The following is a 24,052-nucleotide window of genomic DNA, read 5'->3' as shown; positions in this document are numbered from 1 at the left end:
GTGACTGTGAAGATGCGTCTCCCTGATCACCGTTAGACACGTTAGTCCCTTGAGTAAAGTTTAAGTTTTGTCGAAGTTTGCCCGCTTCGTTCTTGTCGTTTTCACGGCATAGGACGCTTTTTAGGCGGATCAAGAGGTTTACTCACTAACCATCTAACGGTAAAACCCGGTCTGGGTGTAAACCGAAGATTGATTTTTGTTTGTTCGTTAACCAGAAATCGGTTTGGGCGAGAAACCGAACCGTTGCGAGTAGGTTCTTGGGCAAGTAGGCGGCCCTTGAGGCCCATTTTGGCCTTTCTAGACCTAATGATTACGCTTGGGAAGTGTGCCTCCATTTTTGCTATAAATAGGCTTCTTTACTTTGCTTTCGTCATTCTCCTCTGCATACTCAAGTATCCAACTTTCTCTCCCTTCTCTCTAGTTTAATTTCTCTTTCTAGATTCGTTTTTGGTGAGTCAGCGCTTTGATTGTCAGTTTAGTCGTCCTCAGAATGACAAGCACGCCTCTGAAGAGTCGACTATCACGCGAAGAGAAAGGAAAGGACATTGCTACCACTCCGAGCCCGACCAAAGACTTGACGGCGAATGGTAGCCCGTTAGATGAGTTTGATCTGATCCATCGCGACGTCATGCGGGATACGGAGAATATGAGTCTATCTCAGCGCCTTCTAGTCGCTGAGTCTCACATGCAGATTCAAGAGAAATCCGCTGGTCGTACCGAAGTTAGTGTAGGTAGCGATGCGAGCAGTAGTGGGGATAATGACCGAGAAGATCGAAGTGGTGTCTCGAGAAGTTTGGAACGTCACAATTCTGGAGCGTTAAGCCAGGTTTCGAGGCCTCCGAGACCGGCTCGTCTGATAGACTGGCCTACGATTTACCATCCTGACGGAATCTTTGAGGAGCTTTCTCCACTTCCGCCGGAATCGTTGCGTGATCCACGGGCCGACGGTCAGTCGTGGAAGAACGTGTTTGATTCTTGCTTTTCTCACAAGACGGTGAAGAATTTGTTGAGGCGATGTGGAGGTACCGGCGTTACATACATCATTCCTTCTAATGGGCAGCGTCCTTGGTCGCCTCTGGTCGGCTACTAGTGTGTGTACGAGTCCTATTTCGGAGACCATACGAAACTCTTGTTTCCGATTCCCCGGCTGATCACGTCCTATGCGTTCCGTCGGGATATTGCAATCTGCCAGTTACTTAACGGGTCGCTGCGCATTGTAGTCATGCTGATGGTATTGGCCGCAGAGATAGACATCTCGATGAGCGTGAGAGTGTTTGAAGAGTTAACTTTCACGAAGGCTGAGCCGCATGGGATATTCTCGGTGAAGATGAGTTTGAACTATAACGTTTTGATCAGGAATCCGAACAAGACGAAGGACTGGCAGCGTTCTTACTTTTATATCAAATCTGACGAGCACGTCTTCGCAGAGCCCCCTGGGGACGACTATCGCGTTCTTTGGAATAAAACGCTTGGTAGATACCGTATGTTAGTGTCATGTTTTACTCGGGGGTCCTGGCCATGTGTTTCTTTTTATTGTTGCAGTTCGTCACCCGAATACAATCGCATACCCGGAGAAGTTCTTCGACAGTGCCCAAGTGAATGCAGCTCACAGCCATCTCCGTTGGCCAGATCTTAGTCGAGAGTGGATAAGGCGTCAGCATGCTTGGATTGCTAGAGGTGAGCTCTTTGATCTTTGGCCGAGAAATTCTGTTGATAGATAATTGCGTCAGCTTCACGTTTTTGTCGTCTCTTCTATTTTGCAGTTGATTGGGAGTCGAGACTTCCTGTTGTACTTGGCCCTCGCAAATCTCGCCTGTCCTTATTTACCTGGAAGCAGAAAAAGCTTTTGAACAAAGCTAGAGAGATGGAGAGAGTTCCAGATCTGAGTGCCTTGCTAAAAGGGAAACTTCAGATGTTGTCGATGAGGTCGTCTTCCGCTGGTGCTTCAGATGTTAGGCCCAGTCTTGTCGTGGAAGACGCAAACGTGGAGCCGTTGGCTCCAAATTATGGAGAGAAGACGATGGGGAAGGCGAAGAAACGTGTCGCCGAAGGGCAGCAGTCTGCCTCTCTTGAGGAGAGTGTTCCTTTGGAGGAAGCTCTGCCTTCTGTTGATGTCTCTAAAAGTCTCAAAGAAGAAGAAGAAGAAGAAGAAGGACGGGAAGAAAAGGCCTCGTGAGGATCCTTCTAACGACCAAAATGAAGCCTCAACAGTCGTTTGAGAAGACACTGCGGAGGGCCCAGCGCAGACTGGTTCTACTAAGGCGTCGCCTGAGGAGCGACCGAAAAAGAGAGCGAAGAAGAAGAAGTCCGTCGAAGAGGGGGCACGTTGTTCAATTGACGGGGACCGTCCCGATGATCTCCCTTCATCTGAAGATCCTTCGAGGGGCGAAGGGAAGGCGTCTAGATCCGAGGGTGAGCCTCGGGGTGAATCTCCATCAAGTGAGAGGGCCGCTCCTACGTCGGCGACGAGGAAGGGCATTTAGAGTGAGGGTTCACTCTCGAAGAGGACGAGGGTCGAATTCCCAGACCGCGTGGAGTTCCTGTACGACGAGAAGACTCCCCTGGTGTTTAATCCTCTCCAGTGCGCGGAGTTGACGCGCCAGATCCGTGGCGGGCCTAGGGAGTTGCCGCCAATAGGGGACCTATACTTCAAAGACGAGTACATCGACGCCGCCTTCATAAGACAATGGGTAACTTGCTTACCCCTTTTACTAGTCTAGACAGGACCCTCTAGTACGCTAAAGGAAACCATTGTTGTTTTTGCTATTGTGCAGAGCGACGAGAGTATGAATTAACTCATCGAGAAGTATGACAGCGCTCTGAAGCAGACGATGATCCAATTAGGCGCGTCAGAGAGGCTTGTGCGGACCAGGCTGAGCGTGATTGAGAGATTACGGGCTGAGAACAAGAAAGCTAACGACAAGGTGGCTGAGGAAAAAGAAGTTCTTCGAGTCATTCGAGGAACTCGAAGGCAAGCTTAAGTCTGATCGACTTGTAAAGAAGGAGCTTATGCGCGAAAAAACTCGTCTGGAACAGACTGCCGCTGCCCTTGAGAAGGAGAAGGTGGAGCTTCAAGAAGAGAGGGATGCCGTTGTTGAGGGGCTGGTCAAGGAGAGGCAGCACTTAAGGGACTCTCGAATTCAGGAAGTTACTCGCGAGAGGGTCAAGGTCCAAACTGCCATGGCAGACAAGTCTACTCGCTGCCTTGGTCGAGTCAAAGACCACTTAGCTCGCCTTGATGCTTTCGAGAAAGCCAAGAATCTGTATGGACAGGCCTCAGGAACGAGGAAATGCCTCGAGGTGATAAGGGACAACGGGACGGAAATCCCGCAGGAGATGATAAACATTTTCATAGAGCAGGAGAAGCTTCACGAGGCTGAGGTTGCCAAACTTCACCTTGACCCGCTATCCGAGAGCGGCCTTACTTTGTCCCCACTTAACCTTCCTTCTAGGTTCGTTAGCGAGGCGTTTATGGCGACGCTTGACCCATATGGGTCAAATAGTAAGTTGATTGGATTAGAAGCGACTTCACAACTGCTGACTCCATGCGATACTGTGGAAGATCATTCCGAAGGGAGATCTGGGGGGCCGCCGACAGACATTACGTCGGCTCTTATGGAGGCGACCAAGGAGACGAACCCTAAAGACGATAGTGTCTTGGTTCGAGAGGAGGGAGTAGAGAATGTGGATCCAAAAGATCATGTTGTGGTCGTGGACTCTTCTTCTGAAGAACAGGACGACGGTGATCAGGTCAAGAAGACCGAGGAGACCGTCGAGGAGGAGGGAACAAGTGCAGATGACAAAGGAGGTGACTCGAGCGTCCCGCCTTCGACTACGGATGTCGATCCTCTTGCAATTACTCCGGGTGACGCTGAGGGGCCACTTCCCTCCATGACTGAAGAGGCCCGAGACCCTCCTGTTCCGAATGAGTCGACCGGAAGGGAAGTTGTCGAAGATCCCGTAGCAAAGTTTGGTCCCTTCGTTCTTCGATCTCGTCAAAGGCGTCGAGCAGCATATCCTTGTTGAGCTCTATGTACTGGGGCATCTTTGAGCGTCAGAGGCTTGTAACGTTGACCTCCGCAGGGGCCATAGCCTCGACACCGTATGCAAGTGAGAATGGTGTTGATTTAGTCGCACCTCTTGGTGTCGTGCGGTGACTCCCCAGGACTCCGTCGAGTTCGTCGGCCCAATGCCCTTTCTTCAGATCTAGGCGCTTCTTGATGCCGTCAATCATAAGCTTGTTGGAGGATTCTGCTTGACCATTTCCTTGCGGGTAGCGAGGGGTGGAAGGGCTTAACCGGATGTTCCACTTGCTGCAGAATTTTTTGAAGTTGCCTGACATGAACTGCGATCCGTTATCAGTAAAAATTTCGTATGGCAAACCGTGGCGGCCGATAAAATTCTTCCATACAAAGTTGCGGACTTCTTTGTCCGTGACTTGAGCGAAGGCTTCAGCCTCAATCCACTTTGTGAAGTAGTCAGTGAGGACTAGAACAAAACGTCGTTGTCGAGAACTGGGGAGCGGTCCTACGATGTCCCCATCGCATGAATGGATATGGTGCTGTCGTCGTCCGTAGCATTTCAGTCGGGCAGTGGATACTTGGTGCATGTCTTTGGCATTTGTCGCAACGTATGGCATAGGACTTGCAGTCTGCGTTCATCGTCGCCAAAAGAAACCCAGGCTTGTCACTTTAATTGCCAAGGCTCGACCGTTTGAATGATTGCCTCCAACGCCTTCGTGTGTTTTGGTCATAACCCTTACGGTTTCGTCGCCGTGAATGCATTTGAGGAGTACTTTACTCGCGGTCCATCGATGGAGTTCATCATCTCCCTTGCTAAGATAATCGATGAACTCCGTTCTCCAGTCGGGGTCAAACCTTTTAGTATCCGGCGTGGTGGCCTCGTGACCAGTCCCATTGTCGGTGACCGGGACCACGATGACCGTTTGGTCGGTCGAGATATCGATACCTGGCTTCTCAATACGGTGTATTGGGATGGTTCGTTTAACCTGATCTCAAGCTTAATACCAAGCACCGCGAGGACGTCGGCGCAGACGTTCTCTCCTTTGGGGACTTTGTTGAGTTCGAGGAATTCGAACTCTAGTGCTAGACCTTGGACTATCTTGAGGTAAGCGTCCATTCGGTCGTTGCGGGTGTCGTAATCGCCGTTGAACTAACTGTCGACTAGTTGTGAGTCACAGTAGACGCTTAGACGTTTAGCCTTGATAGCTTTCGCTAAGCGGAGTCCAGCGATCAGAGATTCGTATTCTGCCTCGTTGTTCGATGCTGGGAAGCCGAAGCTAAAAGACTGTCTGATCAATTCTCCGGTTGGGGACTGCAACTAGACTCTGGCCCCCGCGCCCTTGTTGGTTGAAGATCTGTCGAGATAAAGGGTCCAGTTTGGGTTCGGGAGTGCGAGGTCTTGCTCCAGATCCGGAGCCAGCTCAACTAAGAAATCTGCGAGGACCTGGGACTTTGCTGCCGTACGGTTCTTGTAAGTAATATCAAACTCACCGAGTTCGATAGCCCACTTTGTTAGTCTTCCCGACCTGTTGGTGTTTTAAAGTATGGTTCGGAGAGGCTGGTCGGTTAGTACCTCCATCGAATGTGACTGAAAATACGGGCGAAGCTTTCTTGTTGCTTCGACGACAGCCAGGGCCATCTTCTCCAGAGTTGGGTATCGCGTTTCCGGTCATGTCATACGCCTGCTTGTGTAGAAGATTGGTTTTTGCTCGCCGCGGTCTTCCTTTATTAGAACAATGTTGACTGCTGCGGGGGATACCGCGACGTAAAGGGATAGAACGTCCCCGGCATCCGGCTTGGCGAGGACATGCGGTGTAGTCAGATATTGTTTGAGTTGAGCAAATGCTTTTTCGCACTTCTCGTTCCAGATAAACTTCTTATTCCCGCGTAGGAGATCGTAGAATGGTAAACACTTGTCGGTAGATCGAGAGATGAACCGATTGAGTACAGCAATCCGACCCGTGAGCCGTTGGACTTCTCTACTATTTTTTGGACTTGGGAGGTTCATGACCGCTGAGATCTGCTGCGGGTTGGCTTCAATTCCTCGTTGTGTCATGATGTAACCTAGGAATTCACCTGAGGAAACTCCGAAAGTGCACTTCGCCGGATTTAGCTTCATGTCATACTTGTTGATAGTTTCGAAGCAATCTCGTAGATGGTGGAGGTGATCGGCGGCGTGTAGCGACTTAACAAGCATGTCATCAATGTATACTTCCATGGTGTTATCCAGCTTATCTGCGAACATTCTATTCACGTGTCGTTGGTAAGTTGCCCCCGCGTTCTTTAGGCCGAATGGCATGACCTTAGAGCAGTAGGTTCCCCAATCTGTGATAAAGGCCGTTTTCTCGCGATCATCAGGGTGCATCATGATCTGGTTGAATCCGGAGAAAGCATCCATGAACGTGAGCATCTCATTCCCGGCTGTGGATTCGACTAGACGGTCGATATTGGGAAGAGGGTAGTCGTCTTTTGGGCATGCTTTATTTATGTCGGTGAAGTCGATGCAGACACGCCACTTCCCGTTCTTCTTCTTGACCACCACTGGGTTTGTAACCACTCAGGGTATCGCACATCAGCGATTGAGCCGGTACCGAGTAACCGCTCGACCTCTTCGTTCACAGGTTTTGACCTGTCGGGCCCAAGCTTTCGTCTCTTTTGTCGAATGGGATTGAAGGTCGGGTCGACATTAAGCTCGTGCGTCGTTATTGCTGAATCAATTCCTTTCATGTCTGCCATGAACCATGCAAAGGTAGATATATTCTTCTTGAGGAAGTCGAGGATTGACTGCTGCATATCCTCGGATAGATATGCGCCGATTCGTGCGGTCTGGCTTGGATCCGTGTCGTCGATGGGCAACTCGAGAACTTCTTCTTTCTGGGGGCAAACTTTGGAGATCGGAGGAGAGACATAGTTAACGGGTAGAGAAGAACGTTGGAGCTTAACAGTGGCGATCAGTAGGTCTCGAGCGGCCTTCGGATCTCCTCGCAACGTTTTAATTGTGTCGTCCGTACCGGGAAATTTAATGCACTGGTGATAAGTGGATGGGATTGCTTGCATCGAGAGTATCCACGGGGTTCCAAGGATCGCATGATATGGTGCCTTCGTGCTTATGACAGTGAAATTTACCGTTCGAGTAACTCCGCATGCGCGTACCGGAAGACGAATCGTCCCCAATATCGTTTCAGAAAATCCATTGAAGCCAATTAATGTCCTGGATGATGCCTTAATGTCGTCGAGGTCCACTCCCATCTTTTGCAGCGTTCCTCGGAAGATGAGGTCAATGGAGCTTCCCGTATCAATGAGTACTTTTGTGACGTCGTACTCCCCAATTCCGAGAACGACAAGAAGAGGATCATTGTGGGGGATGTGAATCCCTGCGGTGTCATCAGGCGAGAAGGTTATCGGAGGATGATTTGGCGAACTAGTTGGCCACCTTTGCGAAGTTGCGACTTGCCGACGGTAATACTTGACAGAGCGAACAGAATTTTCTGCAGGGAGGAGAACCGCCCATAATGACGTTTAGTCGCTGTCTTGTGTTTACTCGCTTGGAATTTAAAAAGTCGCGTAGGTCAGCTGATGTGTTGTCATCGTTTTGCGACAGTGTAGGATTGCCTGGCGTCTTAGTTTGTTCCAACCGTCTCCGGAGATCCGGTGGGCTTCGAGCGGTTGAGGAGAACGCGAAGATCGCACATGCTAGCGTTGAGTTTGTCTCGAAGATCACCGCTGGGACGTTTCGGATGCTCTTTGAGGACATGACCATTGGTCGAGTTACGTTGGAACTTCCTTGCGTTCAGCGTTAACCAAATATCAGTATTTTCGGAACTGTTGTCGTCCTCGGGCTCGAGCTTTCGTTTGAGAACATCTCTCAGATCTCCGGATATAGGCGCATCGTCGTTCTCGTCGTCTGACGATAGGATTTGTTGAGAGAGTATAACTTCTATGCGCCTGCGGTTGGCCGACTGTTCTTCGTCAGCTGAGGAGTCGTCTTCACCGTCGTCCTTAGGAGTTTTATCTTCGTCTCGCTACTGCGTTTCGTTTTGTCGGCCTTTGTCGGCCGCTTTGCGCTGAGCTCTTGTTTCCTTATTCTTGCTCCAACTTTTGCCGTTTTTGGGCTTAGCTTTTAGGCGCTCGAATTTGATGTCGCCGCTGGCGAGAGACGAGAGATAATGCGCGTAGAGTGATTTACACTCCGTCGTGTCATGCCCTTTGACGTCGTGATATTTGCAATGCTTGGAGAGATCGACGGTTCTGGAAGGACCCGCCTTGGACCTGCTGCTATTGCAGGTTGAGTCGTGCAAACAATATCAGTTGGTTCACCAGGCGAGTCGAGCTCTCTGACCCATTTGTTCCACCCTTCTCCTCGGACTACAATGGTCGAAATCGGTACGTTATTTTCATTGACGATATACATGTAACCCTCTTTTCGGCCGTTTTTGTCGCTAGGAGCGTGCTGGCTTGGTTCTGCTCACGTGTTGGCATTTTTCGTCGCTGGAGTTTTCGCCGCGTTCATCTTGCTGATGATTGCGTTTGTATCTTCTTCCATTTGGATAAAGTTGTAAGGGCGAGCGATAGCGTCTTGGAGCGACGTGGTTGGATTTTGGTATAAGTCTTCTCAGAATTTAGAGCGGAACCACAATGTGTTCCTCAGGGCATCGATGGCGATTTCGTCTGGGATTGCAATCCTTGAGACTACCGTTTTGAACTTCTCCAAGTAGTCGCGGAGGCTCTGATCTTTGGTTTGGTTGAGGTTCCATAGGCTAGAAGCAGTAGCGCTGCGCTTTGTGAACATAATGTACGTCTTGAGGAACGCCGCCGATAGGTCACAGAAGCTTCCGATCGAGTTCTCCTCTAGTTGGGAGAACCAGGTCAGGGCTTTCTCGTGGAGTGTCTCGACAAACAGTTGACAGTAGCCAGCGTCCCTCTCTTCATCGGAGAGTCGATCCCGTGCCATCGCGATATTGAAAGCTGTCATGTGTTCAACGGGGTCTCCGCCGGGTTTGTACTCCGGTAGGCGCAGCTTCTCTATCTTCCTGAGCTGCACGTTGGTTAGTGTGATAGTGAAAGGAGTTCATGAGGTTGCGGCGAGTACGCTCTCGATTTGCGGAGCTGCACTAGTAGCTTGATGGATCTTCGAGCTCATTTGCTGAAAACTGAGTTTGAGCTCGGCGATATCGTGTATGGTCGCGAGATCTGGTCCTATCTGGGGAGCGTCAGCGGGGAGGAGTTCGTTAGGCTCCGAATCATCTTAGACGTGGTCGCCGCCCGTCGCCGTAGGTTTTGTGTTGAAGAGGCGACGGCGTATCATTTGGGGACGGCTCGTTTGGTCGTCAGGAGCAGTGAGTGTTGTGACCAAAGCAGCTAGCTGATCGTTGGTGGTCTTCTGAACTTCGTCTTGTCGAGCGAGTCGAGCCATGACGGAGCTCATGAAATCTGCGGAGATTGGTGGCGCGGCTTTAGGCGTAGGGGTTGGTTCTTCGCCTGAAGCGCCGAAGGTTGCGTCGCCTTGAGCAATGTAGATCTAGAACGTTACTTTAGTCAGTCCCACGGTGGGCGCCAATTGTTTGTACGGGATTCAGTCGACTAGGTTGAAAGAACTCGAAAGTGGGATGACTGAAGACGTTTTATTAGATCTGATCAAGAGGGTTACAAGAGTGACAAGAAATCAAGGAGACAAGCCGGAGCTCGAAGAGCTAACCGGAGAAGGTACCAAGCGATTAGAAGTAAAGAGAGACTAAAACCCTAGATCTAGCCGCTCAGTGTGTGTGTGTAAAATGTCGATCCCCTTTTGCTGCTACTTCCTCCCCTTTTATAAGCTCTTCGTCCTGGAATTCCCTAATCTGAGCATGTCTTTTGGGTCTTATCCAAGTGGACCGAGTAGATGTGTCTTCGGGGAGTTCCTTCGAGCCATACACTTTTGGTCGGCTCGGCTCCGTCGACTAAATGCACTCTGGGGCCGAGACGATGACTTTACTCGCCGAGCCGAGTAGATCTCCTGCTTATTGGGCTAGACCTTGTTATTTGATGATCTTTAAAGCCTTATTCATTAATGGATGTAATGTTCACATAGGAGCCCAGTTAATCATCTACCGAAAGCCCAATTCGTTTGATCACTTACCTGTTACAACTCATCTGCAAATCCAGCTTCGTAACGTCTCTGGCCAGCCTCCAATCGATGTAATTAATGACCCCATTTACATCACTTAAACCACTACAACTCATTCGACGCCCCTTCCCTCCTCCATGGTTACAGAAGAAATAAATCAGGATTCAGGATTTCACCTTTGATTGAACTCATAACTCATAACTTTGATGGGAAAGTGTTGGGTTTCATCAAGGGATATAAACGTGTCTTTGATCTTGCTAAGACCATCATTAATGCAGTTTCTTGGTAGGGTTTTTACATTTAATTAAATCAAAACAGAAAGAAATTATGGTAACCGATCCTTAGTGAAGTGTTTTGGCAACCGATCATTAAGCGGTTTCTTAATACACGTGTCATGAAACTGTTAATTTCTTTTTTTTTTTTTAATTTTTTTTTTTTTCTTTTCTTTTCTTTCTCTCCTTTCTCTCCTCTTTTCTCGTGTTCTCCGTCGGGAGGACGATTGGTTTTGTGAAAGGTATCATCTCCTCCGTGCAATCGGCGTATCTCTGTTTTTCCCTTCTCTCGTCATCTCCTGTGAGGAGAGGGTACTGGGGTAACAAAATTGGCAAGCCGCATACGGTTCCTTGTAAGGTTATGGGGAAGTGTGGTTCCGTTACGGTGAGGATGGTTCCTGCTCCCAGAGGTGCTGGTATCGTGGCGGCTAGGGTTCCTAAGATGGTGCTTCAGTTCGCTGGGATTGATGATGTTTTCATTTCTTCCAGGGGATCTACTAAGACTCTTGGAAACCTCGTCAAGGTTTTTCTCTTTCTTCTTTTTGAGTTTGTGTAGAGGTGAAAGTTGGGTCCTTTTGATTGGTGCCTGCTCTGAAATGTCGATTACGTTGTTAAAGTTGGAACTCTTTTTGACATCTTAGATCGTTCAGTGATTGTTTAGTGTCATTTCTGATCTGTGTTCTATAGTAAATGATGTAATGAGCTATGTGTTTGTCGTGATTTGCTGTGTGTATATGTCTGATGGCAAGCTTTACAGTCTCTTCAGACTTGATTAGTCTGAACATCATCATTTAACAGTCAATAAATGACAAACTGATGTTTGTTCTTTCTGTCTCTTAAATTGTTTAGTATCATTTGTTAGATGTGTTCAGTTGTAAATGATGTATGGAACAGTCGGTTTGTTAGATTTGTTTTTCTTTGTATGTCTGATCGCGAGCTTTTCAGATGCTTCAAATTTTATCTGTCTGAACATGATCAATCCTGATAGAGATTTTAATACAGTTTAACCCTCAAGTTTGTACCTGTTTACATCATTTCACTTGGTAAACTAAACTCTTCCTTTTGCCTGTTTAACATCTTATACAATCTGTTGATTTCTAGTAATTAAAAGAAGAGATTTGTCTGTGTGGCAGTACTCATGGATAATCAGAGAGAGATAGATATTTGTGTTGAGATGTGACAAAGCCTTTAGAGGTTCTTTGTTTATCATTATGCTCTGCTCCATCTCTTAAGGTAAGCTCTATATATATATTTCAGCGCTGTTTTGGAGTTTAGCACTTATCAATACATTTATTTGCAGCTAAAACAAAATGGATGGGTTGGAAACTTTGCGCTTGGAGCAAGCTATATCAGTTTGCCATGGTAAGATATCTTGTGGATATCATTATATGCTGTGCTTTCATCTCATTGATCTTTTCTTTTATTGTTCACTTGATGGATAGGTGGGCTGGACAAGCATTGTTTGGCACTGATGCTGCAAAATGGATATGCGTTAGTGCTATAGACGTTACTCAGCTCTCTGTTGCCCGGTATGTAGTATGACTTCTATTTCTTGTGCTTGATCTTATGAACTAGATGATCATTAGTGAATGTCTATTCTGGTTGCAGTGTATCTTGTGATCAAAATTTATACATAAAGTAATCAAAAACAATTTCTACTTTTTAATCACATATATGACATCTTCTTTTCAAATCTATTTTTACTATGTTTTATTTAAAAAAAAAATTAATTTTAATACAACAATGTTTAAATTTTTTTTTTAAGAACCCTTCATTAAGAAACTCCCAATGGAGCACAAAATCTATAAGTTTCTTAATTAAATTTTTTAACTAATTTTTATTATTAAACAAGTCACTAAGAAACCCAAATGGAGTTATAGGGATAATGATGCTCTAAGTCTTTGTTCCTTTTTCTTTTTGATTGGTTTATACTTCCTTTTTTTTTTTTTTTAAAAGGACTTATTTTGGCTAACTAGACAAAGATGATTAATATATGATGTTAAATATTGTATTTGAATCCACTAGATTAGAACAAGTGTATGTCAGCAATGATAGCGAACAAAGATGTTGCTTATGGTTTATACTTGCCAACTTGATTTTATGGGATTATTTGTGTTTGATGTGATTGGCTAGCTTGCATTGAACATATCCTGCAAGGACTTGCACACTCGAGATAGATAAAGAATCCATATGCTAAGCCGAAATTCTAAAGTGTCTATATATGATTGAAGGATCTTAGAGCCTCATGTTTACTCAAACATTCCTCTGTTCATACAAACAATTTAATACTTTCTCGACAGACATTGAAGATCAATCAGCTCGGCAGCGTCGTAGTAGGGAAGAGAACAATGAGAAGATGCCCTTATGTGTCCGAATACCAGAAGAAGATCGTTCTGCTATAGAGATATGTCTCAGCATCTAAAAACTAAGGATCTAACTTTGACGGCTCTCATTCCATAAGCTTCCAATCTCTCTCTCACTCTCTCTCTCTCTCTGATATTAATCAGACCCTTATAGGGTTATCATCTTTTTAAGATTCTCGATTTTTGTCGAGGTGTTAATGGTCTAATTGAATTTTCCTTTTTTTTTCCTTTCTTCGTTTAGTTTCAGGAATCAGCTCCTCGCTTGAAATCTTCAACCGTATGACCACACTCTTTGTTGTTTTAGCTTTTCACACTCTTTGTTGTTTTAGCTTTTTCTCGCTAAATTTGTTAACACTGATATTGGTACGTGTGTTCATCTTCTTCAGTTTGGATATGTTATCTCTGATCTGATACTGGTTTCTTCAAGCTTCCTGCTTTGTATCCCTGTTTGGTAAGTTGTAGGGTTTTAGTCGGAGTAGACTGATATAGCTTGATGGTTATTATTAAGCCATCACTGATTTACAGAAGAAGCAAATATACTGTGTGGAAAAGATAGCGGATTGGTTAGTTGGTGTTTTTTGGGGTATAAAGGTGAAGTCTTTGCGTGTGTAATCTGAGATAAGGATTGGATGGTGGGAAAAGAGGATGCGATGGGAGAATGATGAGGATGCTCCTGGTTTTCACTGTTTGATGTATCATGTTCATGCCTTTATCTTGATCGTTATGTTTATGTACAATACTTTGAAACATATAGAGTGTGAGTATGATCTCAAGACATGTATAGATTTTTCCAAAGTGAGTTTCACAACATGCAGTTCTATGAAATAAAACCTCATAATGTTATCTTATATTTATGTGACAGACCTCAAAAGTTTATATTCTTTACTCATGAATAAACAAAGTTTTTTTTTAAAAAAGTTTGAGCACAACATGTATTTTCATGGTCTCGACTTTTGGTTTCAACTTTCATAATAGATGAAATTAAACTACATTTAAAAAAAAAAAAATTAAACTACTTTTTCAAAAATTACGAAGACGAGAACTGTAGCTATAAAAAACGTGTGAATCTGTAACTTTGGACTATGGCAAACAAACTAAAACAACATAAGACATTAAAAAAGCTTCCTTAAGTACCCGCGACAATTCAATTTCCTAGATCCCCCAACACCTTGAATGGTAACCAAGGGAATGAAGTGGAACACTACATTCCTTAACGTTCCTCAAAAATGTTACCATTCATGAGGAATATTTTTTCCTCTTCATTCCTTTTCATTCCCTTTTTTGTAGAGAATTATAATGCAAATTTGTTCCTTGTTTATTTTGATAAGAAACTCTCATTCCTCATCATTTCCAAAATTTTATTCCTATTCATTTTTTCCTATTTATTCCTAATGTTCTTCGATGGTTACCAGTCAAGTCAACGCCAAAATAGCCAACACTAAAAATAAGGATTGAGTTATTTGTTTTTTGGTTTTAGCATTTCAAGAAAAAAAACAAATTTCAGAAAGTACATGTATGTTGTTTGGTTCATCTTAATTTCCCGATTATTAACGGTTACACTACATTTTAGTTATTTTGGTTAACTTACGATTCGGTTTGGTTCACTATAATTTGTTCGAAGTAAATTATTTGATATGATGTGGTATGAAACTCAAGTAAACTTCAATTAAAAATGTAATATTTTATTAATTTATAAAACTATTAATCTGTAAAAAAATATTTTCAAATAGCATGAGCAAAATTTCAAACAAATAATTTTGTTATAAGACAAAGTTTAACAAATGCTAAAATAATTTACAAAAGATAATTTATAAAATCCTAAAAATTAAATAAAATTTCATTATAAATTGAAAATCTAATATAAAGTGAAACAAACATATATTATAAAACATCAGTTGTTGTTAAATAAAATATATTAATTATTATCTATGACATTGTTGAAACTATTTATATATTACTTTAAAATATAAATTTTTATAATATTATTACATTATATTATATTTTCAATTTATTTAGCTTGGAAATAGATTAATTAATATCGTTAGAAATTAATTAGTGTAAAATATTAAAATTTGAAACACTTACAAAAAATGTATCGGTTGTTTTTTATTTTAGATTTTCTTCTACTATATCAAAATGAAATAAAATCGAAAAAATAAATATAAATCCTTAAATTTTCCTTAATTTGTTTTATTTAATTATTTTATGTTCACTAAAAATTTGTTAGCGGTTATTTCAACTCAAACCAACAAATTTTAATCAAATTTACAATATAGTCTTAAATTTAAAATATCTTCATTGTTTTAAAATGCTTTATGAAATTAAAAATATTGAAATATTAAATAATTTTGTTGTAGATTTATCCGTCCGTAGGGCGGGCCAACCCCTAGTAAAACTATAGTCTATTTATTGGAAAAAAAATAGATGTGTTTTTCATGTCGCGTATCATATAGTAGCTCTGATTTGCACTACTAATTTACTACACATGAAAACTTGAAAAAAACATACGGAATATAATACCTGAATTTAAAGGTGTTGAAGTATCTGAAAACTCGCGAAATAGGTTGACTTTTTTTGTTTGTAATGAATAAATTTTCAGAATTCACAATTGCAATATAATAATGGATCGGGTAAGAATTCACTATGTGACTATAAGGCCCAAGTATCCAAATCTAAAAAGCCTAGTATCCAATACAAACTCCTTGGCATGTCCAGATACCTATACAATATATATATTATTATTATTATTATTTTGATATACCATATTGGTTAACAGTGGCAGACCCAGAAATATATTTTACCGGTGTCAAAAATAACTTATTTATTAATTTTGAATATATTTAAATAATAATAATTAAAATTAAATTTTTTATTAAATATTGATTACATATAATATTGGATTGTCAAATTGTTAACTAAAAAAAATACAAATCTTCTGGTTAAAAAAAAAAAAAATCTTCAATTTGGGCTTAGAAACCCACGTAAATGTATAAAAACAATAACTAAAGTGAACTGTCCAACCCAAATATTAATTTGGGTCTACATAAAAATGCAGAAAATATATTGGGTTTTTGGCCTGTAACAAAAAGAAACAAATAAAATCAGAAAAAGGTGCAAACTACGTACATCGAACTCGGGTTGCGTACTTAAGGGGTGTCAGAAAAAGAAATTTTTACCAGCTGTGCTAAGATAGATCTTTGTACACGGCTTACAAAGAAACTTTTTATTATTTAAGGAGTCCCCCTACTCTCCATGTAGGTCCGCCTCCGTCGGTTGATCCGGTCGGCTCCTGGAAAAACGCATTTAGTACTATAGAGTTGACTGCTAAGACACAGTCTGGCTGGAATATTTTTAGACTAATGCATGTGGATGCAGATACCTATACTATATAGTTTGGTTGGGTACATGCGAAGACTTATTTAAGAGTTGCTGCAGACCCAAAATTGGATGTACCAGTTGAATGTACGAGTAAGAGCTTAATGCAATTCGAATTTTATATACTCACACGTCACACCTAGCTCATGTATTATAAGTTCTTGATGACTAGCAAAAGAATTGTAGGGCTGTTAAATATTTCTTATCTTTTTTTTTTTTTTTTTTGATCAATTAAATATTTCTTATCTTAGCAAGTAGTATCAGAGAGAGAAACAAGTTGTAAACACAAAAGAAGTTTTTTTATTCTGAATTAATTTTACATTCTATTAAAAAAAACAATGACCTGAATTAAAAACTTACGTTAAAAATATCCGATAGCAAAGCTTTATTCAAAATTATTAATAGTGACAAATTACTAATAATCTTCTGTGTATGTATACTAAATCAAATTCCTTAACATATATCTTCAGAATTCGGAACAACTGATTTGTTGTTACAGTTTTCGTGGAAGTTTCAGTAAACCCAGACAAACAAAACAACTACATTAAAAGGCGACTGAAAGGCGATTAGGGTTTTTCACCTCTTTCTCGCCGCCGACGGCTCCGGCACCACGCCATTGTCGAGAACTCTCTGTCTCTCCTCTTCTTACTTGTAAACTTGTCTTTCCCTCTCAATGGGGAGGCGTAAAAAACCTGGTGCTTCGATGCTTGCGGCCTCTACTAAGCTAGGTCGTCTCGCGGCTCGTGGTAGAGGGACCTCTGCTGCGACCAAGAAAACTGCTATTCTTCCCGCAACCACTGCTCACTCTGTTGCTGGTGATGTTCAGGAAGAAAAGTCCTCTCCAGATCTCGCTGGTGAGCTCGATTTGTTGGGCGAAATCCAGAAGTAGATGGAACCTTCATCTCCGTGTGCTGTGGAAGGTTCATCTTCCAGTGCTATGACTATCTCAGATCCTCAACCGGCAAACTTGACGAAGGCTGAGGACCCTGTATCTGATTCTCCTCCGTCGGCGTATGTGGCACCGACTTTGTCTGCAAGGATTCAAAAGTCAACCTTGCTTCAAGAGCTGGGAACGCCTACATCTCATGTGTCAGGTGCTCCATTTGTGATGATACCTGATGAGAACATTGAATCTGCAAAGGTGGAATTCAAGGAATTCGTGTTCGCTCGCTTCCCGGGGGATGTGCCACCTATGGGAAGGATTATTGGAGTTGTTAATGCGATTTGGGCTCGCACAGGACCTAGGATCTTTGTCCATAAGATTGGAGAAGGAATTTACTTACTGAAGGTTACAAATGAGAGAACCAGGGATGCTCTGCTGAGTCGACAAGTCTGGATGATAAAGGGATGCCCAATGTTCGTGGCAGCCTGGTCCCCGGAGTTTACGCCTGAGCAGCCTCAACTAACATCAGCAGTGGTGCCAGTAGAGCTCAGAGGCGTTCCCTACCTTCTATTCAACCAGCAGAGTCTGAGTAGAATTGCAACTGCAGTAGGAAAGCCTGTTTCACTAGCACCAGAAATTGAAAGAAAAGAAAATTTCGAGGTTGCTAAAGTGTGGGTTAAAGTTAATTTATTGACTACCTTGCCGGACAGGATTGTGTCAGGATTTTCTAATGGGAGGGAAGTGGAGATCTCTGTTTCTTACCCCTGGCTGCCTGAAAAATGCACAAACTGCGGGAAGTTTGGCCACAGACAACACCTATGTTCATCTCCAGGCTCAAAAATGGCGACCTATAGTTCCACCAGCTACTCGAAAAGATGTGCCTCCCTCAGCTCGTTCCATGAGTCGTGAATCCAAGGGTAGAAAGCGCTCTAGACCTGGAAGATCAGCCCGAGCAAGGAGACGGGACCGCAGTAGGGGCAGTGACGCTTCTGTTGCTGTTAGCACCGGGCCTTCTAGTCCACAAAGTGTTCTACCAAGTGTGGAATAAGAATGCCAACATGGCGAGTCAATTGATGCTCTTATAGCACCCAAGGAGTCAACAGATGATCTCCAATTATCGATGGATGCAGGAAGTGAGGAATCTTCTGAGAATTCAACTAAAGAACCTGCAGCCGAAAGGTCATGCATAAAGGAGTCATCACCAAAGTAGGTGGTCTCGTTGGATAGGAACTTGGGATTTTCCACAGTTCATATTTATCACGAAGATGATGGTTCTGCCTCAGGTTCTGATAAGGCAGGAGCTTCGAACGATCCTTTCTTCTTGGTTTTGAACCGGAAGAGTAGCCGCAAGGCTACCAAAGCTTAATCATCTTTTGAATCATGTTTTTTGCGTGGAATGTAAGAGGTCTGTATAGCGAAACACGCCACACTTCAGTCAAGGACTGGATAAGAAAATATAAACCCCTTTTTGGAGTGTATCTTGAAACAAAAATACAACACAACAATGGAAGTCGGATTTCAGGAGCTCTTCCAGTTGGATGGAAGCATTTTGCGAACTCGGATAACCAATCTCCAGCAAGGATCATCGTTGTTTGGCATCCGACTATATCGGTGACGATCTATCAAGCTTCGCCTCAAGTGGTTACTTGTGGCATATTTATTTTGGCTGAAAACCTATCACTCACGGTTAGCTTTGTATATGGGTTTAATCAAGTTGAGGAGAGGCAACAGTTGTGGGATGAACTGGCTTTTATAAACGCTAATTCCCCTGCTTTGAGATACCCTTGGGCTGTATTAGGGGATTTCAACCAGATACTAAGATCAGACCAGCACTCCCAACACTTGACGACTGATGTGGATACTGCTGGGATGGAGGATTTCAACTTGGCATTGCAGGAGGCTGAACTGTTTAAAGCTCAGGCCAACGGCCTCACTTATTCTTGGTGGAACAATCAAGATGCAAACCCAGTGGCGAAAAAAATTGATCATGCGCTATTCAACCAACACTGGGCTCAATTGTTTCCTGACTCTTTTTGTGAATTCCTGGAACCGGAAAAATTTGATCATGCACCTTGCTTGGTTAGGATGCCTTCTCAGACTCGGCGGGCACCTAAACCATTCAAATTTTCCATCATACAATTGATCATCCGGACTATTTGGATACTGTGAGGAGTTCTTGGAAGTTTGAGACAACTCAGGGATCTCAGCAGTTCAGGCTTGCTCGATCTCTCAAGCTACTCAAGCCGGCTATGAGGAACTTGAATGCAAGAAATTACAGTGGTATCACCTTGAGAGTAAAGGAACAGGCGTCTCAGGTTGTTTTGATCCAGAGGCAGCTTCTATCTAATCCTGATACTGAGACTGCTAGGCAAGAGCACGAAGAAAGAGGAAAGTTATAAGTGCTTGCTAAGGCTGAATAGAAGTTTTATCGGCAGAAATCTAGGGTTCAGTGGCACCAGTTAGGAGATAGGGACACTACCTTTTACCAGAAACCAGTGATCCAGAGAGCAAGCAGGAACCATATTCACTTCTTCAGGGACTCAGAGGATCACATGATAAACACAACTGAGGGTATCAAGGAGCATGCTGTAGACTACTTCAAAGGCATCTTGGGCGAGACAGATTTGATGTAATCACCAGCAACAGTGGACGAGCTGCGAGAACTCATGGACTTTAGATGCTCCGATGAACAAAAAGCAGGTTTGCTGAAGGATGTAACAAGTGAGGAGATTACTAAGACTGTTTTCGCTATGCCTCTTAGCAAGAGCCCCGGACCAGACGGTTACTCGGTCGAGTTCCTTAGATCTTCATGGCCAATCGTGGGTAATGACTTTGTTGCTGCTGTCCAAGAGTTTTTTAGAAATGGAAAGCTACTAAAGGACCTCAACAATACAGCGATAGTCCTAATTCCTAAGACTTCTCAGGCTTGCAAGCTCGGAGAATTCTGCCCGATAAGTTGCTGCAACATTGCTTACAAAGTGATAGCAAAAATCATTGACAATCGCCTGAAACCTATACTCCAACATTGCATTAGCCCAAATCAATCTGCATTCTTAAAAGGAAGAAGCCTTGGAGAAAATGTTCTTCTGTCCTCATAGTTGATAAGGAATTATGAAAAGGCTACATGTGCAAAGAGTTCAATGCTGAAGGTTGATATTAGGAAAGCTTTCGACACCATCTGCTGGGATTTCTTGATGAAATTGTTGGAGGCGCAGGACTTTCCTCTAGTATTCCGGGAATGGGTCAAGGAGTGTATAACATCACCGAGATTCTCCATGTCTATAAATGGAGAGCTAGCGGGGTTTTTCAAAGGAAAAAAGGGTTTAAGACAAGGAGACTGCATATCTCCGTATCTGTTCATTATGGTGATGGAAGCTCTATCAAAGATCCTTGAAAAGGCTGCGGTACAGGGGAAGATAAAGCTTCATCCAAAGTGTGAAGACCCTAAAGTCACACACCTTCTTTTTGCTGATGACCTCCTGATATTCTCTGACGGCTCTCGTCTCTCGCTGGCTAGAATCTCCCCTGTGATGATGGACTTTAAGAACATGTCAGGTCTGGAGATGAATCCCTCAAAATCGGAGATTTTTTTCGGGGGATTTAATGACAGTGAGGTTGCTGCACTAAGTGGTATCTCGGGTTTCAAGCAAGGTATCTTTCCTACTCGCTACCTTGGCCTGCCGCTAAATCCGGGTAGACTTACTCTTTCCACCTTACAGCCACTCATTGATAAGATAACAGGAAAGTTGCATTCTTGGACTGTCAAATACTTATCGTTTGCTGGAAAAATAAGGCTTGTTGCTTCAGTAATATATGGGATGGTTAACTTTTGGAGCGGAATGTTTGTGCTACCAAAAGCTTTCTATGCAAAGGTCGACTCTTTATGTTCAGCTTTCCTTTGGACGAATGGAACGTCAGCTAGAGGAGCGCAAGTATCGTGGAGAGACATATGTATGCCAAAAGCAGAGGGTGGTCTGGGCATAAGGCACCTTGAGGAGTTTGAGACAGTATTTCGTCTAAAAAGAGTATGGTCGTACTTCTCAGCACCAGCTTCTATTTGGGTCTCCTGGATGAGGAAACATATTTTCCACCGTACTGGGTTCTGGCAGACTACTGACTCAGCTCGTTTCTCACCAACAATCCGTAGTATGCTGCAACTAAAACCCATTGTATCAGAACTTATGAGATGTACTATTGGAGATGGGAAAGCAGCTAGTTTCTGGCATGATCACTGGACAGATTTGGGTCCATTAATTGGAGTGGCGGGTCAAACTGGTCCTCGCAGTCTAAGAATCAGGGTTGGGGCCTCGGTGGCTGATGCAGCGGTTGATGGGGCTTGGAGGTTCCCGGCTGCTCAGAATATCCAAAGGGTAATAACTTCAATTGAACCACCGACATCCTTGAATGGATCAGATTGTTACTTATGGCGCAAGTCAGGGAACTCTTTTGGGCCTTCTTTCTCTTCCACGATCACATGGGAACATCTACGGATCCCGGCACCGGTTGTGTTTTGGCATAAAGTCATATGGTTCAAGGAAAACATTCCTAGAAACACGTTCATGTCCTGGTTGGCTCTCCTTCGACGGCTTCCTAGTAAGGACAGACTTCGAAGATGGGGCCTAAATGTGACTGATCAGTGCGTGCTCTGCAACTCAGCGGTGGAAACGCATCACCATCTGTTCTTTGAATGCAATTTCTCCTCTGCGCTTTGGTTGACGTTTGCATCTAATATTCTGCCTAACCCGCCTGAAGATCTACATTCAGCAGCAGCTTGGATTGCATCTTCCAGTCGAGTACTCTGCAGAAATCAAGTGATTCTACTCAAGCTTTTCTTTCAGTCCATCATCTATATCATCTGGAGAGAAAGAAACTCGTGTATCTTCACCTCTGTGTCTTCTTCGCCTGGTGTTCTCCATCTAGCGCTTGACAGGTTACTTCGTGACCGGCTCCTTTCAGTCCCAGCACCCTCCCCAGCCGGCCCTTCGCTCCTTCAGCTTTATTTTGCCTCGTATCAGCTTCCTTGAGGTTCTTTTTCGACTTGTTTTGTGTTGTGTTTGTTCTTGTTTCATTTCGTGTAATAAGTTGCTTGCAACATTGTGAAAAATTCAAAAATGGTATAATATTAACATTTTACCAAAAAAAAAAAAAAAAGAAAATAGAAAGCAAAATAAACATGTGAATATGTGATGATAGTTTAATGTTGGCACATGCATTAGAATGCTCAGTTAGGTGAAGCACGTAGTAGAATACATTAAGTTGGTAAACCGTTTCCACGATCGCTTTTGGATTAAATGAGTCCATAACTCCATATTGTGCCTACTCGGATGAACATCAAATCGACATCCGAAAAAGTATTCAGATCATCAGTACCTTTGTCATTAATGGTTTAGTGCTCCACTAGGTAGTGATCTTTTTAAAATTTAACGATTTAATATGTTATCATTCTCGGTCCGAAAATTTTACTTTCAGTTTTTATGGTAACATTCCAAATTTATACTTAAGGATATGAAAATATAGTAGTTTTCTCAACAATACATACACAATGAACATGTCCATGTTTTTTTGTAACTGGCATTAACATGTCTATGTTGTTGAGTTTGCAAAAGTTAAAACCTTTTGCTCTAAGACGACATGCGAGATTAAGTTGTCATAAACAATTTTAAAAGTTTGAGATGTAAAGGCCAAGACATACCTGTGACTGAAGTTTCGTTAAAAAATGTGGTAAGTAAATTGTCTGATTGCAACCAAAGGTGAGGTAAGATAAAGAGCATAAACTTCTAAGTCCGGTATTCAATTCATGCGAGTAAGAAATTGTCACTTTGGCTATATATATATATATGTGACACATAACTATATCTTAAGCCTAATTTAAAATTGTAGAGTTACGCTATTCACTGGTATCAGTTTCATGAAAGATTATTTACGTTTTGATGCAAACACCCACAATTATAAAAGAAAATCGACTGGTTTATATACAGCAATAGTCAACAACAAAAAAGAGTGATAGACGCCAGAGGATGAATGTGTTACTACTATAAATTACTAGAGGCATTGCCCCCGCGCAAATGCGGAGTTGTGTACAGAGTTCTTGTTTCATCTCAATATTGCTAGGGTTATTGTAGTTGTGAATTTTGCGTTTTGAGTTGTTTTTCAAGTTTTTTAATTGTTATAGGGTTAGAGTTGTGATGATGAACTGTGTATGCATTGTTCTCTACTTACGAATGACTAAATTGTGTTAATAATGTAATTGATATAGTTTGTGGTGTTGTTTGCCATGTCACTGAGACTTATTGTTTATTTGTCTTTTTAATTTGTTTCTTGTACTGTTGAGAGTACATAAATTATATTAAAGTTGTTGAGAGTACTTTTTGTTTCTAGATATTTTTTCTCCAGTTTAGTTGTGTAAGTTATGTGTAAGTAATAATTTTTATTATCCTTATTATCCTTATTATGTTTGTTATATGTTTTTATTTTATTTTTTAACTTGTTGCTCTTACCGGACCTTTAAAACAAATACATGAAGACTTGTAGAAATAACTATAAAATGAGTGACAGTCCTGAGTATTTGGGTCTTAATTAGTTTTAAACGAATTTATGCATTTCTCATAAGAAGATAATAGCATAGGCATGTTTATATTGTGCATGTAAGCTATTTTTATAAGACAAGAGTAGGGAGCAGGTGGAGATGTTGTTGGTGTCTTTGTGTCTGTCAGGATTGTCTCTTATATCTCCTCGTGTAGATGTGTTTGTTTATCTTTTATTTGATGGGTAATATGTAAACAAAAATCATTGTTAGCAGTATTTATCAGAGTTTGTAATTTACTTTGTTTTTTTTGTTTAGGTCATTTTACTGATTTTGGTTGTCGTCTTTGTCTTCTTTGTTGCGAAAGTAAGTTTGTAAATTGTTAAATAGTTGGCCGTGTAGTTTGTATTTGTTTAGCTGACTCGATGTATGTGTCGTTGAGTTTTAGTTGAAGTGATTGGATTGGTTGGTATATTTGTTTTGAAGTTTACTTCTAAGATTAGACAAAAAA

At 42.6% G+C, this 24,052-nt stretch overlaps 1 protein-coding gene and 1 long non-coding RNA gene across 3 annotated transcripts; both read left to right on the top strand.

Annotated features, from left to right (window-relative positions):
• Positions 1–12,341: 12,341 nt before the first annotated feature.
• Positions 12,342–13,568, top strand: LOC106297162. 2 transcript variants are annotated; one of them, XR_001261418.1, is made up of 3 exons: positions 12,342–13,037; positions 13,147–13,211; positions 13,286–13,568. It is a non-coding gene; the product is annotated as an uncharacterized LOC106297162 (long non-coding RNA). The 2 variants fall into 2 exon arrangements; XR_001261417.1 differs by having other exon boundaries at positions 12,342–13,211.
• Positions 13,569–18,138: 4,570 nt separating this feature from the next.
• LOC106330811 lies at positions 18,139–22,042 on the top strand. Its single transcript, XM_013769225.1, has 6 exons — positions 18,139–18,224; positions 18,422–19,097; positions 19,217–19,333; positions 19,454–19,622; positions 19,719–19,996; positions 20,138–22,042. The coding sequence occupies exons 1-6, from the start codon at positions 18,139–18,141 to the stop codon at positions 22,040–22,042; spliced, it is 3,231 nt and encodes a 1,076-aa protein (XP_013624679.1).
• Positions 22,043–24,052: the final 2,010 nt, after the last annotated feature.

The sequence above is a fragment of the Brassica oleracea genome, chromosome C1, assembly GCF_000695525.1.
Source record: "Brassica oleracea var. oleracea cultivar TO1000 chromosome C1, BOL, whole genome shotgun sequence".
In the NCBI taxonomy this organism is placed as follows: domain Eukaryota; kingdom Viridiplantae; phylum Streptophyta; class Magnoliopsida; order Brassicales; family Brassicaceae; genus Brassica; species Brassica oleracea.
The sequence above is the reverse complement of the archived record's forward strand: the minus strand, read 5'-3'. Positions and strand labels throughout refer to the sequence as shown.

Coding starts and splice junctions, on each gene's coding strand:
- LOC106330811 (XM_013769225.1), top strand. CDS start 18,139: ATGGATGCAGGAAGTGAGGAATCTTCTGAGAATTCAACTAAAGAACCT. Junction 18,225..18,421: donor ATAAAGGAGTCATCACCAAA/GTAGGTGGTCTC, acceptor GTGGAATGTAAG/AGGTCTGTATAGCGAAACAC. Junction 19,334..19,453: donor TAAAGGAACAGGCGTCTCAG/GTTGTTTTGATC, acceptor TTTTATCGGCAG/AAATCTAGGGTTCAGTGGCA.